Raw genomic sequence first — 17744 nt, 5'->3', positions numbered from 1 at the left:
GCTGGATTTCCTGATCTACCCTCTGGGCTAAGGAAAGACGGGGCTTTGATTCACAAAGTGACCGCAGCTCGTTGTCTTCCTCCTCGAATAGTTCTTCCAACTTGCGTAACTTGCGTAACTTACGTAAAAAACGTGACGTAAGTCGTGCTCCCCAGAGCCGGCGCTCTAGGCTCTGCTGCTGCGGGAATCGAAAAAAGAATCGTTCAGTGAGCTGCCAAACGATGCCATGGAATCGGAAAATACGGAACCGGTTCTTAACAGGAACCGGTTTTCGATTCCCATCCCTAGTAATCATTACAGAACAGTTTTTTGTGAATTAAAAAACATAATTTTCAATGTAAAAGGCTAAAAGCACAGAGTAAACAGTGTTTTAGATCAAACAATACTGCATCATGCATGGGGCTCATTTGGTTTCACTTACATCTCTATTCAGGTTGACATTGGAGAGGCGGTGCAGACTGAAGACATAGCCATCCGTCCGATCATGGTTGATCTTGCTTAGGGCCAAATGAGCAGCGGCCACAGTGTAATGTGGAATGTTCGCTACCTTTAGCTCCGCAGTTAGCCGCCTTATCTGACTGTGCGAGAGGCAAGTGCGTCGTCGGCAAAAGGTCAAAGGTAACAATGTGACCTGAGGGCTTATTGTATTGTTTTTCTTGCCAAAAAAAAAAGATAATAATAATAATTTCAGTACATGTGTCAAATAAAAAAAAAAAAAAAAAAAAAAAAGGGGCCAAAAGGGCACATTGGGATCATGGAGCAAAAGGGGCAGGTGCTCAAGCCCCCTTAGCCCCCCCCTCTGCACGTGCCTGCTGCTTAGCTTAAATCACTAATTCATTACGGGACCTTACCTCCCTCTCTCTCTCATCTTGTTTTACTGCTTCCCTGTCTCTGCTTCCTGTGAGGAATTTCCTGATATCCATCTACAAACCAATGCAGCAATTTTCAGTTATTAGCCTATAAATAAATCATGTGGTTTCACTGGGAAAATAATAAAATTGACAGGTAAGAAACGTTACCAGAACTAAAAATGCGTCGCGGCCGCACAGTGTCCCATCCAACTCAGTTGAGAGCAGCGTGTTAATTTACCTGCAGTTCATGCAGTGACATGCGCTGACGTGGGGGCGCTAATACATCCTCAATTTGGAGTTACCAACACACTTCTTCTTCTTCTTCTTCTTATGAGATTTTATGGCGGTTGGCAGACTTGTGAATTGTGCATTACCGCCACCAACTGATATGGAGTAAAGCAAGAAAACAGGAAACGATTCACCCCCCCCCCCCCCCCCAAAAAAAAAAAAAAAAAAAAAAAAAAAAAAACCTGTGTAACTTAAACCAACATAATACTAAATCGCATTTGCCCATATAATTTTAATTTACTCTAGGTCATCGTAATTCTGCCAGTTTCTGATGGTCCCATCGGTCCTCCCATCATGCTTCCAACCATCTCCCAGTTCAAATCTTTAATGTCCAGATATTTTTCTGTAGCCTTCACTATTATTTTGATTTTTTCAGTTTTTTTTGTTGTCTGTGCAGTACAATTAATCACTTCTACCATGAAAAGAACAAAATTTGTCTTTTTAACAATTAGTGAGTCTTCATCAATTTTTGGAGATTTCTCTAGAGGTTTGGAATTTGCTGTGTGTTGAACTGTAGGTTTGGGTTTTTCTGACTGAGATGGGATCCTTTTTGCAGCTTCAGCGTAGGTTATTCCGAGCTCAAATTTCATTTTTTTAATTTCCTCAGACCTTTTGCTTGCTTCACAGCCGCGATAAGCAGCAGTATGTTCTCCACCACAATTACAGCATTTTATTTTAGCTTCTTTTCCACATTTTCCGTACTCATGTTCTCCTGCACACCTTCCACACCTCTGTTTCCCTTTACAAACTGCTGCAATGTGACCGAATTTTTGGCATTTGAAACATCTCAATGGTGGAGGATTGTAGATTTTGACATTATAGCTTATGTAACCGATGAATACTTTGCTTGGTAATTGCTCTTCTTCGAATTTAATTAACACCGATAAACTGTCAGATCTTTCTCCGTTTCTTGTTGTTTTTAACCGTTTTACTTCTTTTACTTTTGCACCGCTTATGTTTTCCAGAATCTCTTTTTCAGAAATTTTTAGAGGAACTCCTCCAATGACTCCCCTGCTGATCTTTTTGTTCTCCATTAGGCTGCACTGAACTCTTACCAACACACTTGCTGCGCATTTGAGTAGAAATATACGTCTCCTTCCGTTGGAATTATCTAAATTGATGCATTAAAAAAATGTAATAGATCAATAATACCATAAAAAAGACAACATATTGATCACTGAGCTGTAATCAATGCAGCTTTCTCGATTAAAGACTCATTCCTAAAATATTCTATTTTTCATGAAATATTTAATCAAATCAGTCATGAAATGTAAACTTTGAAGCAACCTCTCTAAAATATATATCATGAAAGTCAGCTGCAGATAACTTTACAAAACTAAATCTATATGACAGATTTTCTTGTAGCAGGAATAACTTATTTGTAAAGCTGAGAGATAATAAAATATGTGTTTTTTGCACATGGGTATAAAGTATGAATATGTAAATAAACAATAAAATATATTCAAATATTAATTGTTTCATCAAATTGATTTAAGCATCTAAAGTCACATTGGAACAACATTTGGAATGAACAGCGAGTGACAGCATTAGCAGTTCTAGCATTGAGTTACGTTATTTAAATTAGTGTTTTTCAACCCTGGTCCTCAAGGCACACTGCTCTGCATGTTTTGGATGTTTCTGAGCTTCAACACACCTGATTCAGATGATTGCAGTTCAGCAAAGCCTGATAATCTGCTATCAATTGTTAACAGGTGTGTGGGTCATATAATTGGGGTTTTAAAATTTCAATAGATAAGACAAAGACTTTATTTTTCACTAGGAAGAAAGTATCTAGTGATTTAAAATTGTATTTGTATAAACATGATTTAGAAAGAGTAAAGGAGTTTAAGTTTCTGGGTTTGTGGATGGATGAAAAACTGACCTGGAGTAGTCATATTCAAAAAGTAGTGGACAAGTGTAAGAGAGTTTTAAATGTTATGAGGTGTTTGGTGGGGAGAGAGTGGGGCGCTGAGAGAAAAGCATTAAAATCAATATATACGGGTTTAATAAGATCTGTATTAGATTATGGCAGCCTGGCATTTGGATCAGCATCAGAAACACTTCTTAAAAAATTAGATATTATTCAGTTTCAAGCCTTGAGGTTGTGTACAGGAGCCATCAGAACAACTCCAATCTCAGCTTTGTTGAAATGGGGGAAATACCACTTTACCTTAGAAGATTACAGTTAAGATTATCTTACTGGAGTTATTTAAAGGGTCATTATAAAAACCATCCATTTCAAGAAATTTTAAAACCTAGTTGGGAAAAAGACGTTAAAATCCTTTGGTTGGGAGATAGAAAGTGATGTTAAAAATTTTCAATTATCATCCATAAAAATGAGTGATACAGTTCCTCTGTCACTGGTTCATCCATCTCTATTTAATGAAATCATTGTGGACTTATCATTGTTGAAGAAGAGGGAAAAAGGAAATTTTTCAGAATCTTGCTCAATCCAAAATAAAATAAATATTTTGGTTATGTTCAAGTGTATACAGATGCATCTAAAAGCCTAAGTAACAACAATGGGGTGTCATTTATCGTCCCAGAATTTAATATTAAAAAATGTAAGAGGATTTCTGATGACGTATCAGTGTTTACAGGGGAAATGATGGGAATTATTTTGGCTTTGAGTTGGATTGAAGATGTTCGTCCTTTAAGAAGTTTAATTTGCTCTGATTCAAGCTCATCGTTATATTCAATTAAAAATAATCATTCCAATAGTAGACCAGACCTTCTATTGGAGAATCAGTTAATACTTTATAGAATTCAGACCATGGGATTAATTGTCATTTTTATGGGTTCCATCTCATATAGGAGTAATAGGTAATGAATTGGCAGACAGATATGCAAAACAAGCTTCAAAAAACAGTTGCATTGAGATACTGATTCCATTTAGTAAAGAGGAGATAAAATCTATTATAAAACAAAAGGTTAAGGAAAGATGGCAGAAGCAGTGGGAGGAGGAAAGAACTGGTAGATGGCTTTATAGCATTCAAAGGAAAGTTGGGGTAATGAGGAGAACAGGAAGAAGTAGAAAAGAAGATAATATCATATCCAGGTTACGTTTTGGTCATACAGGCTTAAACAGTACATTATTTATAATGGGAAGACATCCATCAGGAAATTGTGAATTTTGTTTTCAAGAAGAGACAGTAGAACATGTTTTGTTGTTTTGTCCAAAGTACGCTGAGGAGAGAAGGAAATTAGAATATCAACTTCTAAAGAATAAGTTACAGTTAAAAATATCAGATATGTTGGGATATTGCTCCTCTTCTGAATATTTACGTTATTTATTAAGATTTCTTAAGAAAACTAAACTGATAGAAAGGATTTAGTTTTTTTTTTTTTTTTGTTTTTTTTTTTAAGTTGCGTCCTGATCCACACTCCTTACCAGTAGGTGGCGGTAATGCACACCAATAAGTTGCTTGTCAACCGCCATTAAACAAGAAACAACAACAACAACAACAACAGGTGTGTGAAAGCTGGGAAACATCTAAAACATGCAGGGCAGTGTGCCTTGGGGACCAGGGATGAAAAACACTGATTTAAATGATCACATTTTACATAAAAAAACGAATATATTTCTAAAGCTTTAGACTTCAAATAGAATCCAGACACTCAGTCTTCAAGAGCAAGTCCACATGTGACTTAGTCAGAGAAAAGACCATCAATAAATGATGCTGCAGCACCCCATACATGAAGAACGGGTCTTCCAGCCTACATCACTGCAGACAACGCAGAGCTTCAGCTCTAATGCTTCATATGCAGAGATGCTAATGAATTACTGAATTGATCCAGATCATGTTATATCCAGTGGTGGAAAGTAACAAAGTACATTTACTTGCTTGCTGTACTTAAGTACGTTTTTGAATATATTTACTTGAGTATTTTTTTAGGGGGGGACATATAACTCACTCCACTAAATTTCAAAGTCTACTCCACTCCATTTCAAGGAAGCTGCAAGTTACTTGTTCCCTTTGGCTCAGCTTAGCTTTGTAATCCACTGTTGCTATTTTTCTTTCTTGAAATGCAATTTTAACATGGCAGATAGCAGCCCTTAGGAATGAATTTGGACACCACTGTTCTAAAGATTAGCATGACATTATAACAATGTGAGAAACTCTGGGCAGATGATATTTGTAGTTCATTCATTTTATTAAGGCGTTAAGTAGAAGAGGTTGGTCAAAACCAAATCCCATGGCAAATATAGCTTCCACCCCAATAAAACACCAAACAAGTTAAGTTTAAATTTGTATTACAATATTGATTATGAACAATATAAATCACAAAAAGGACAGGGGAATAAAAAAAAATACAATGTACCTATGAGATCTCAGGGGAAAATTAAATAAACTTGGTCCAATGTCCAAAATGAAAACTACCCTTGAGTGCACTCAAAATTAAAGTTATCCTACCACCCCTTAATACTCAGAGTCCAAACCAAGGATTCTCAAAGGAGCCTCTGTGGTGCTGCTAAGTAGAGGAGGTGGACCAAGGAGCCAGGCACCCGGGCGACCAAGTGCGCTGATGAGATGAAGAAACGACCTCCAGGGATCCGAATTAAAAAGGAACCTTAATAAAAAAAACAGTCTACACAAGATGCACAGAAATTAAAGATTAATATTATTCACTAATGTCCATGTTTAATTTTTACTAATGCCTTTTAGTCCATTCTTTTTAACTTAAATATATAGTATACAGAAAATGCAGCAGAATACATTAACTTAGATTGGGAATATAGATTTGAAACAAACTTTCTCCAAAATCCAGTTTTAATGAAAAAAATTGTGCAATTGGCTTCTGGTACCATCACATTTGGAATAAACAGCATAAAACAAAGCCAACAACCCAGTTATACATAGAAAAGCAAACAGCCAGTAATTTGTGGCTAATGGACGTCTTTTAGAGCAGCGGTCCCCAACCACCGGGCCGTGGACCGGTACCGGTCTGTCGATCATTTGGTACCAGGCCGCACAGAATAATTTATCGACGGTCAGAGTCTGAGTGATGTTTTATTTTGAAAAATCTAAAAAATTGCGGTATTCTTTCCCAATAACATCAGTCGGTGCATCTATGCCTCTTGACACAGGTTAAGACTCATCCTATCTATAACATCCTATCTTTGTGAAGCGGGATTTTCTGCGGTTACAGCGACCAAAACAAAGCTATGGAGCAGACTGGACATCAGGAGCACACTTCGTGTGTCATTGTCTCAGATTACGCCTCGATGGGACCGGCTTGTTTTATTTTTATGCTGTTTGTATTTGATGTTACAGTATGCCAGTCGTATCATTTTACTTGATCATATTTACAAAGAGTATAAATCCCGGGTCTGCGAAAATATTGTCTGATATATAGCAGTCCGTGGTGCAAAAAAGGTTGGGGACAGCTGTTTTAGAAAACACAATTCAGTGAGTAAAACATTTTACACACCGTGAACAGCTATCACAGCTAATTTTAAAAGTCATCCTGACTGGTTTGTAAAAAATTAAGGCTTAGATATCATTTAACACCCTTTTATATCGTGTTTCAATAACTACATCATGTGCTAAATACACAAAATGGTACACCTACCAAGACAACTCGATTGAGATTCATATCAATTTCCAACGGAGTTCAACAACATTCACCAGCCTGGTGTATCTGCAAATAAGCTATGAAATATATTCTGAATCCTTTTTATGCTTAAATTGCTTTTTATGGAAGATTTACCTCGTTTCTATATGCTGCCACCCAGTGGTGAAAATCGGAGTTGCACTTGATTTCCTAATGTCAGCAGGAAATGCATTACATTGAGGTAATTAAGGGGTTAAATTAACAGGGTTACAATAAATACATTCGGAAAACAGGAAAACAGAATTTTCATATTTAATTGGATTTAATTTGGGGATACATTCTTTTATACCTTTCAAAATATGATAATGGACCATCCTCCTGGTGCCATATAGGCTATAACAGTCAAGTGGAGAACCCTGCGTGTCAAATATTGAAAGGGATACCCGGTGTGTCATTATGTGATGCAGAGGGAGCCGGACCAAGCGTCCAAATGTGACGAGTTGGGATGGAGAATGTTTAGGAATATTTTCTTAATTGAATACTTCAATACTTCAACTTGAGTAGATGTTTAAACGAGTAACTTTTAATTGTAGTTGATTAAGTTTTTAATAGTATCAAGTACTACTATTGAGTACTTCATCCACCACAGTGGAGATTAAGAAAAAAACAGCTTTGGATTGAAATTTCTTTCCAAATTCAGATTCAGATTTATTGCACAATATTTCAAACTATGGTAGAAAACCTTAGAAAGCGGCCAGTGAGCTTTAGAACTCCCCCCTTTGCCTCATTAAATGCAAACTTTGACTGAACTCACCTTTGGGTGAGGATAAAAATATATTACCGGAGGAAAACGTGCTTTGTTTGATGCTAATTAGCTGGTGCAGCTAGCACGCTTTTCTAATTGATCTCACGCACGCGTGCGTGCGCACGCTCACCCGCTGCCATGGAAATGGAGCACCAGCCATGTTTAACGCTCATTTCTAACCTGAACCTTGGAGATTGCAGTTGCTGCTTTCTGTGGTTTGCTAATCTGCTAAAGGTGGGCTTTGCATCGCTGGACAACTGGTTCCTGGATCATCTGAAAGGTTTGTGTCACTCTTTTACTATGTTAATTAAAAACAAAAATGTTATGTGAAAAATTATTAGTTTTAAGTTTTTTCATGGAAGTTGTGACAGCTAGCTTAGCTTAGCTTCTAGCATCTTTGACATCTCAGAGATTAAAAGTGTTTTGTGCTTTTGTCAGGAATGTTAACAGTGATTTAGTGATTTAAAAAATATATTTGTGTTTAAGAAAAACACCTTTGTTGAATTTGAGGTGAAATGTTCGTAAACTAGATGTGCTAGGTCTATGATTTTTAAAAAATGCACTGAAAATAAGTTTGCTCTATATGAAAATGTTGGTGAAATTACAATAAATAAATATAAAAAGACAGTTGAAGGAAATTTAGCATAATATATTATCAAGCTAAACTGTTTATTTTTTTGTATTTGATAAAAATATATATCATTTTGAGTGTTTTGGAAGTTGACTGAATTTCTCCTGATAAACAACTGGGAAATAAAAGATAAAGATTCTCAAGTTGTTTAATTTAGTTAACGTGTTTAGGAAATGTTAGGTTTATAACCAGTTTTTTTTTTTTATTTAAATAGATTTTTATTGGTTGGAAATGGGAGGAATGATAACAGAAATGTGATGATATAAAACAAAAACACCTTTTGGTTTGTGAGAATAATCTTTGATGAATTTATTGTGGAAATGGTTGAAAACATACAAAACAGTTTTAGGATAAAACCTTTTTTTTTAAATATATTTGAACTTGAAAAAGGAAGTTCTTTTTTAAAACATGCAGTGGTAAACATATTGGTCTCCATGGATACCTTAGTAGAATGCATTAAACAGGGTTTTAAGGTGGCATATATTTTTGACTTTAATGGAAGGTCAAAGGTGTAAAAAATGTGTGATTTTAAAAGTTTCTGGATTCAGAGGATCGTTTTTGGTGAGTTTGGTATCAAATTCTTGCAAAACAAGTTGGCGCCTGGCCCCTTCTGTCAGAGAAGGACTCGAAGAACAAGTATGGTCTCCTTAATACAACAATAAACAACTTTAGCTTTTAAAATTATTTTGAAAGGTCACGTATTTCTTGTAATATTAATAAAACCCTAAACATTATCATTTTTTTTTTTTAGTTTTGTTTCCTAAACACTTTAATGTTTGCACTTGACTAAAAATCAGATCCTTTACATTTTTGGGCAGTAAAATGTTTAGAACCTGGCTGAGTTTATTATAAGTGCTGTCATTGTGAGAAAAGCGTAAAGAATAAATGTTTGATTCAATATATTATTTAAAAGTGTTTCTGCAGCCCTTGTTTTGATCTTCAGGTGAATGTAAATAATTGAATCTTATCTGTCACCAGAAATAATACAGCTTGTTTACAGATGACTTCATCATTTTCTAGATCTTCAAAACATTTAACGCTGGATGGTTTCTTCTAAACAATTAAAAGTTCTGTATAGGATCCCCTTTCTTAGATTTGTAGAAAAAAATTGAATCTGAATTGTCCATCTAATTGTCTGCACCTGCGCATTGGGTGCAGAAGCCTGTTAAAGGGCAGTATTTTCAGAGCCCCAAGACCATAAAATTCTGAGACGCTGATTGGCCATTAAATTATTCAATTCACCTAGTAATAGTACATGATTGGCAGATTCTATGCACTTGTGGGGCAGTCTAATCAAAGCCCCAAGACAGAGACGGTAGGAGTCTGTCTGTGGAAATCCACAAATGAATAACAGTATACATATTTTTAAATATTTCTGTGTGTATTAATTTTTGTAGTATTGTGTCTTTTACAACGATGTCCATTTTTATTTTAAAACTAACCAAACCACTAACATTCTTAATTTTTTTTTATTGGGTTATTTTAGCTCACAGATCAATGTTCTTATTGATTAAATCTACTTTAACCTGACAAACTCACACAGGCACATCCAGCAACCTAAAATAAAGCATTTCATTTTTTATTTAATGTTCCTTTATTAACGTTCCTGGTCTAATGATGTCTTTCCCTCACAGTTCCAGTCGCTGCCCTTCCTGACCCGGAGCTCCCGTTCTGGATTCAGGAACTGGGTAATTTTAATTTCAATTTTAATAACGTCATGGGAGAACTGAGGAGAAGGATGAGGATGAGGAGGTTGAGAGAACTGTTACACATTGAGGAGGTGGAGGAAGGTTTTTTTGATGATGAGGAGGAGGAGGAAGAGGCTGAAGCATTAGTGGTGGAGGAGAATGAGGAGGTGGAGATACAGGGTTTTGTGGAGGTAGAGGTTGAGGACGAGGTTGAGGATGAGGATGAGGCTGAGGGCCAGGATGAGTATGATAGGTATTTATCTAGCGAGTCTCTTGGTGGGGCTGAGGACGAGGATGAGGATGAGGCTGATAGGTCTTTTTGTAGTGAGTCTCTTGATGAGGCTGAGGACGAGGATGAGGATGACGAGGAGGCTGAGGATGACGAGAAGGCTGAGTATGAGTTTGAGGCTGAGGATGAGTTTGAGGCTGAGGCTGAGGATTATAGGTCTTTTTCTAGCGAGGTTCTTGAGGTATCTAGTGCGTTCTCTGGATATGACACCACAAATTCTGAGGAAGAAGACGATGAAGATTCCCCGGACTGCCAAGAAGTCCGTGCCTCTAGGAAAAGGAGAAGAGACGAAGATGAGGAAGATGATCAAGACAATGACCACCTTCCACCTCTTCTTCGGTTCCCCCTGAGGATCCCCCCCCCCCTTCAGACTCCCTTGGAACCAGGAGGAGCCGGAGGATTCCCTGGACTGCCAAGAAGACCGTGCCTCCAGGAGAAGGAGAAGAGAGGAAGATGATGAAGAGGAGCCCCCTGGGAAGAGGCCTTGTGGCGAGAGGCATGTTTGAAAAGAGGGATTTCAAGAACCTTCCTTTAACACCTTCAACTATCTATTTTATTGCTGATTTGGTGACTTTTGGAGGTGGGAAGGCTGAAGGACTGGAAACAGTCACACCTAGATATCATTTATAGATCGTTTTTATATCTGGCAGGTCTAGGGATGCCTTAGGTAGCGTCTTGCAACCTGGCTTTTCTTTACCCCGCTGCTAGATTTTTGTTTTTAGATGCTAAGGAGTCTGGCAGGTCTAGGGATGCCTTAGGTAGCGTTTTGCACCGTGGCTTTTCTTTATCCCGCTGCTAGATTTATTTTTTTAGATGCTAAGGAGTCTGGCAGGTCTAGGGATGCCTTAGGTAGCGTCTTGCACCGTGGCCTTTCTTTACCCCGCTGCTAGATTTATTTTTTTAGATGCTAAGGAGTCTGGCAGGTCTAGGGATGCCTTAGGTAGCGTCTTGCACCGTGGCTTTTCTTTACCCCGCTGCTAGATTTTGATGTAAGTTTTAGATGTTAAGAATTTCCGTTAGCACAGACATCTGAGGAGATGATAACAACTAATAAAAGGTGTGGAACATGAAAGCTGGTAAAGGCAGAAATAGTCTAACATGCTTTACATCTAATGTGGACATTCTGCTAGATAACAGAAAGCAACCCAAACAGTTTTGACGAGAAGAATCACAGAATAGAGGCAAATTAACAAAAACACATAGATAAAAAACACAAAAAGACAGAAATTAAATTAAAGATCAACCACAAGGAGGCAAACAAATCCAAGGAAACTGCTGGACATCGCTGCTGAGGACGACTGTGGAGGTCAAACCTAAACCCTAAAGGAGAAAAAGAAGGTAGAGAGATGACGCTTGGTGGGGCTAATTGATTTAGACCAGTTAGAGGCAGAGGACAGGACTAATGTAGGGATTTGAGTTGTGAAGCACCGACTGTTAGAAACAGCTTTCCGATGTGACTTGCTCTAGTTCTAGATGTTCCTCTGGTTAGTTAGTTTTCAGGCCTAGTTTGAGGGAAAAGAACCCTCTGCAGAAATATTCTCCATATCATCTAGGCCTGTCCTGACCGCAGTGAATCTCTTCTGTGTTTTTTGAATCCCATGTTGGACCGAGCCGCTACAAGCTTTGGGCCAATCAGAAGATGCTGATGAGATCTGCAGCGACCAAACCAGAGGAGGATTATCTGAGCTGCTGACCTTCACAAAGAGTGAGAGCATGTTCAGTAAGGAGCAACAACAATCCATCATTTAAATATAAAGTTAACATTTCAGGTGGCCTCACTTAATTTATCATGTAAGTTCAGACACTGTGGACGTCCAAAAGCAGAAGTCCTGCGAGGAACCGGGACATCCAGGATGATGAGGAGCTTCCCAGTCTCTACCTGAGGACAGCACAGAGAAAGACTGGAACAGAAAACACACGGAGTAAGCCTTTATTAACATGACAAACCCACAACTCAAGCTTCCCAGGCCTGATTAAAAGCTAACAGTCATTGAAACACAGAAAGACCAAGATTATAATGAAAACAACATCCTGCCCCAGATTTCAACTTGATGTCTGTAGATTAATTTGTCTTATTTTTTTCAGGGAAAGCAGGTTGAACATGGAAGCAGTGTTCTAGCAGTCGGATCACATTGGAAAAGAATCCATCCACATGTGTTTGGAGGTATGTTGGTTGTTGTTTGACTAGAGAAGCATCGCATGCAGACAGGTTAAGACTGTGAGGATGCTTTGCTTTCATTTATAAAGGAGCTGAAGAAGAGGATGGAGCACACAGACCGCTAAGGAGAAGAAACATGGCTCCTCTATTTGTCTCTCCAACGTTCTGGAGTCTGAAAAACGTTGACGACCCCGCAGCTAAACCATCAGTCTGCTCCACCCAGTAGAAGAAGGTAATGAACCTTTATTGCTTCCAGATGTTCATCAGTATTGGTGAAGATAGTAAAAATAGATCCAGAACAAACAGATACAAAAGCTTCAACCATCCCATCAAGGTGGTCTAACCTTTAATCTTTATCTTTCCATCATGAGTGGATGTTCACCTCTATTTGTCTCTCTGTAACCAAACCTTTACCAGAACCAGAAGTTCTGACTTTTCCATTAAACCACAGATAAACAGTTAAGAAGCAGCTTCTGATCCAATATGGGAGAATTTCCCCCTGGTTGATCTCTGAAGGTTTTTTTTTTAGAACTTATTAAAGCAGAGAAACGACCAACTGAAGACTCCAACAAATGCAGCATTTTCAGGCATTTTCTCCAAGCATCCATTGTTTACAGTTATCACTTCTGTTAACTTTAGGTTCACCCTGTGTGTTTCCCTCTTCTCTTGGTTAAAGTTACATTTCTCTCAGTGTTTATGTGTTTAAATGTCACAGACTAGCATGTTTGTTCACTAACTCCTGTATTCTTTTCCAGATGAGGTCATCTGCTCCTTGGACCGGCACCTCTGTGTCTGTCGGACGTCTGCTGTCCTGTTAAAGACCCGCTCAGCTGCAGTAGATGGGCGCCGACATGGAACCGGGGTCTGCTGGAGGTTCCTTCCTGCTTAAAGCTGGTTTTCCTCTCCACTGTCTCCTCATTGCTCAGGAGTAGGCACTGCAGCAAAATTAACGACTGTCTGTGATTGGCTGAGCTTCCTTGGGTTGAAGACATTTCTCTGAATGCCACGATAAACTGACTTTATCTTCACCATGTTGTAAATAGGATCTAATTGGATATTTGTGTTTAGATTTGGTTCTGTGTTTGTGTTGACTTCTGTTACAGTACATGTTTCTGTATTAAAATTGTCATGTTAATTGCCTTTAGATGACATTTTCTGTGACTTAATTCTATTTTAAGACTGATTTATATTAAATCCCCTTACTGCACAGGTGTCAAAGTCGTTCCAGAAATGGCCGTGTGGCTGCTGGTTTTCTTTCCACCCAAGCAGTAGCACACCAGACTCCATTCATCTCATCAAGGTGAGTCTAGTCTTAACCTGATGACTTGATGGGATGAATGGAGTCTGGTGTGCTACTGCTTGGGTGGAAAGAAAACCAGCAGCCACACGGCCCTTTCTGGAATGACTTTGACACCCCTGCCTTACTGGGTCTGGTTCTGTTGAAGTATGCTTCCTGTCGTTCTATCTTTACCTGTTATTTCTCACTATAATAAATGTTTGATTGCAGTAATGTGAACAGGATCTGTTTGTATTTTCTGGTAAAGTGTCTTGAAATAAGTGGTTGTAAATTGATTCTTTATAAATAAACCAAACTGAAGTCAAATGGAGCAAGAGTCCTAATATTACTATAGTACAGCGCTTTGGCAGATTGGTGGTTATTATTGTTTCTCTGTTGGGGGGTCTGACCTGACAGCTCATGTTAACAGAACAATTGTTCTTGTCACTTTGCAGTGTCAAAACAAATTAGCTCTAAAAAAAGGACAGTGAGACGTTCCTCCTGCAGTTCTTCTCATTTTATTGACCTTATAGACAATCTGGGAGTTTAGCAGCAGAGCAGACAGGACACATCAACACTGAGCCATACAAAGAACAACAAACAAATATGGGAGGATAATTAAAGATTAATGTTAAAATAAAACAGTAAAAGATTCAATCAACTAGGACGATAGCAGGAACTAAATGTTTAATGAACCCAAAAGCAAACAGCTTTGGTTAATTAGAATAAAACTTGGTTTTAAGGTGATTTTCTCTTCTTTAAACTCTACATTTATATCTCTACCATACTTGGTCCCTCAGGGTTGCATTGCTCACTCCTTTTAGCAGACACCAACTAGTTAATGATTCAGGCTCCTATTCTATCAGAGGAAAATGGATTTAAATGGATTAATGATCCTAAAACTCACATTTAAACTGGTTTTGGAATAGATAAAGCAGCTTTAAATGAACATCTGGAACCTCGGCCATTGTCATGTCTGGATGATCATGTTTAAGGCTACGTTCACACTGCAGGCATTAATGCACAGTTCTGATTTTTTTTTTAGGAAATCTGATTCTTTTGCATGGTTGATCTGATTTCCAAATATGCAATCTCTGAACTGAATTCATTCAACTTAAGTGTCTTAAGGGAGCGTGTTCTGTGTTTACGAAAGTAAACATGGAAGGTAGAGCTGGAGCGCATTTAAAATCTTTCATTTCTTTCCCAGCCTCAGCCAGTGCTTTAACAACACAATCTTTTCAAGATGGTTGAAAATAAAGAATGCTCTCCCCATTATCTTCCGCCATGGTTGTTTTTCCTGCTGCTGCTACATACTGTAGCAAGATGCAGAACTTTAGTCCAGTATTAATGGCATACAGATCAGATGAATGGGTAAGATTTGACTGAGTAACAATACTTTTACTCAAGTACTACAGTTGAATACTTCATCCAACACAGCATGTATGTAATGACAACTATGCTTACCAACTTCAAACTCTTGAAGTTGTTTTGCTAGTAGGAAGAAGAGTACAGCCTCAAAAGGCAGGATTTCCTGAGAAGTAGTCATTCACAGCCGGGTTGCTTTGTCCGTTGAGTCACGCCTTCAAAGAGACAATAGTTCACACGAGCACAAAAAACAGATCCACACGTGAGAAAGGGAGGCTGTGCACGAGGATATCAGACCACCAAGTTTGATGTGGAGATGATTCTGCCACTAGAGGGTGCTACTGCTGCTGTTGGTGAGACGCATCACATTCACTTCCTGTTTTGACTACTGAGCAGTGTTTTTGCTCTTCAGGCTATCTCCGTTTTTCCTCTCCACTGTCGCTACAAGCATGCTTGGTCTGAGGGATTGCATTCAAGTCAGTGAGTCGATGCAATCAGCTGGTTTTCCTTAGACAGAAAACTTTGAATCAATTTGATTGGATGATCCGGTGAACTGGAAAGTGACTTGAGATGACATGTTGTGAATTGGCGCTATATAAATAAGCTGAATTGAATTGAACAAGTGTGTTTAGAAGGGACAAGCACTCGTGTGAGATATATGGGGCCCCGTGGTATTTAAGCATGTAACGTAGCATGTTCAAAAATGCTTGTTATGCCTCTTAACCTACCGTATGCTCCATTTATCATTTCATCGTCACACAGAGCCTTTGCTTTGCCCTTTAGGAGCTGATTGAAATACGCATTTAAAACATTAAATTAGACGCAGACATATGTACAAAAAAACGCTGCCAGTAAAATATACAAGAGTCTTTAGTAAAAAGTTTAAAACATAGAAAAGCTGTTGTATAAAAGAAGGCGGTGATGCATCCATCAGTCTCCTTCAGTTCATTTAAAGGTCAAATCTCGTCTCTGTCCATTTGATCTCTTGGCAGCAGGTTTCATTAAGCTCACGCTCAATTACTTTTGATCAAACAGATTCATGAGATCCAGGTGGAGGTGCAGCAATGCGGGGCTAAAAGTCTCTTCCTTTCCATTATCTCTAATGACACAGAGAAGCCGGAGCAGAACGGTTCTGTGTGTCCGACAGCAGTGGTTCAGTCTGGGACTCTGATCTCTACAGGTAGTTAGAGGTCGCAAAGCAGTGGCTGACTCGGCTCTGGTGGATCATGGCGCGGTCGTACGCCACCTGTACAGACTTTTGGATGCTGGACTTGCGGCCCTCCATTATGCATAACTTGTGTCATCTACTCCCAGAGGGGTCACTATTTAATAAAAAACTTTATTTTTTTTCTTCCTTAGTAAATGTCCTAGCAACTAAGATGAATTAATGAATATAAATGAATGGTGTTAAAGTTAAAATTCTCCACCTGCACTATTTTAGAGGAGACTAAAAATATTTAAAAAAAAATCCCTTGTCCACCTTATTGTTTCATAGAGGTGTGCTTTTTAAACCATGAACTAAGTTCTTTTCTATCTGCCCCAGAATCAGCCCGCCATTTTGACCCGGGAGCAGAAATACACTGTAGACAGGATGGTTGAGGCTCATCGCCAGTTTAGGGAGCAAGACAGCAGCAGTTACAGGGTAGGTGTATCCAGACTTTAGGTTTACCACCTGTTATGATGTTCTCATGTTGTTCTCATGCTGGCAGGTCTCTGAATGGCAGTGTGCTCTGGAGGGGGCGGGGCTGCCTGATGTTATATCCCCACACCTAAACAGACTGCTGCAGTTTGTAAGAACAGTACCAGGTGAGGTGGATGGAAATCTTTACTCATTGACATTTACCATTTGTCCGTTTTGTATTTTATTAAAGGATAAATCTGTTGAATTCTCTCTTTCCGGTCAAATTATTTAAATATCAAATGACTGTTCTGAATCTCTGTCCTGATAATTGTTGTGACTCATTTAACTTCAGGTTAGGATTTCTCTGTGATTATGTTACCTAGTGTGTGTGTCCCAGTGTTACTTGTTACACATAGAGGTTTCTGGTAGCAATTAAATCTCATAACATGGTGATATCGTTTTGGTACATTTCAATTCAGAATTGATGTCTGGTTGATATAAAAACGCATGAAAATGTGGAAACGCTCCTCAGTCCTGCTGTTAGGTATGATGGAGGATCTGTAATGCTGTGGGTCTGTTTGTCAGAGATACAAACATGTGCAATCCCAGTTTGTGGAGAGGATATTTTAATATTTCTTTTTTGTAGGTAGTTTATGAAGCAACTCAAGTTAAAGGATGAAAAGAGATTAGCATCTCCACTCATGGGAAATCTCTGATTGCTTGGTAGCAAGTAGACAATTTAATCATGGAATAAGATGAATTACATTTAAAATAGAAATAGGAAAAAGAAACTCCATTTCATCATTTCAAGTGCATAATACCTAATTATCTCATTTTAAGGGCAGAAATATTCATTCCATTGACGGATAATCCTATTTACCAACTCCAAAAAAAGGGAAATACACTTAATTGAAAAAAAAGATTTAATTTTCTTTTTTTCATTTTTCTGTTTAAACTTTTGCAGTTTAATGCTACGAATGGCAACTTCTCTTATTACCCCTAATAAAAAAAAAACACAAGATGGAGCTGTTTACAATTTTATTACATTTTTTCATTTAAAAGAACAAAAAAAATAATAAAATAAATAAATATACTCAGTTAGTAAAATAAATAAAGGTGAATGGTGAATGTGCTTGAATTAAAGGGTAGGTTGATTCAAAGGTTCTTCCATGTTTTGTTTGCTGCTATAAAAGACATTGATCTAAAGGGTTTGTAA

General features: G+C 38.2%; 1 protein-coding gene and 2 long non-coding RNA genes across 3 annotated transcripts; all 3 read left to right on the top strand.

Annotated features, from left to right (window-relative positions):
- Positions 1-7638: 7638 nt before the first annotated feature.
- LOC119784220 (glutamic acid-rich protein-like) lies at positions 7639-10405 on the top strand. Its single transcript, XM_038286173.1, has 3 exons — positions 7639-7780; positions 9766-10289; positions 10382-10405. The coding sequence occupies exons 1-3, from the start codon at positions 7639-7641 to the stop codon at positions 10403-10405; spliced, it is 690 nt and encodes a 229-aa protein (XP_038142101.1).
- A 1581-nt stretch (positions 10406-11986) lies between these two features.
- LOC119784154 lies at positions 11987-13869 on the top strand. Its single transcript, XR_005280897.1, has 4 exons — positions 11987-12030; positions 12194-12272; positions 12356-12498; positions 13022-13869. It is a non-coding gene; the product is annotated as an uncharacterized LOC119784154 (long non-coding RNA).
- A 1236-nt stretch (positions 13870-15105) lies between these two features.
- On the top strand, positions 15106-16694 carry LOC119784147. Its single transcript, XR_005280896.1, has 3 exons — positions 15106-15260; positions 16451-16549; positions 16617-16694. It is a non-coding gene; the product is annotated as an uncharacterized LOC119784147 (long non-coding RNA).
- The last annotated feature ends 1050 nt before the right edge of the window (positions 16695-17744 follow it).

This window comes from Cyprinodon tularosa, unplaced genomic scaffold (genome assembly GCF_016077235.1).
Source record: "Cyprinodon tularosa strain WSP-4 unplaced genomic scaffold, ASM1607723v1 ctg106, whole genome shotgun sequence".
Lineage (NCBI taxonomy): Eukaryota > Metazoa > Chordata > Actinopteri > Cyprinodontiformes > Cyprinodontidae > Cyprinodon > Cyprinodon tularosa.
The sequence above is the reverse complement of the archived record's forward strand: the minus strand, read 5'-3'. Positions and strand labels throughout refer to the sequence as shown.

Coding starts and splice junctions, on each gene's coding strand:
- LOC119784220 (XM_038286173.1), top strand. CDS start 7,639: ATGGAAATGGAGCACCAGCCATGTTTAACGCTCATTTCTAACCTGAAC. Junction 7,781..9,765: donor GTTCCTGGATCATCTGAAAG/GTTTGTGTCACT, acceptor TTTCCCTCACAG/TTCCAGTCGCTGCCCTTCCT. Junction 10,290..10,381: donor TTTCTAGCGAGGTTCTTGAG/GTATCTAGTGCG, acceptor CCGTGCCTCTAG/GAAAAGGAGAAGAGACGAAG.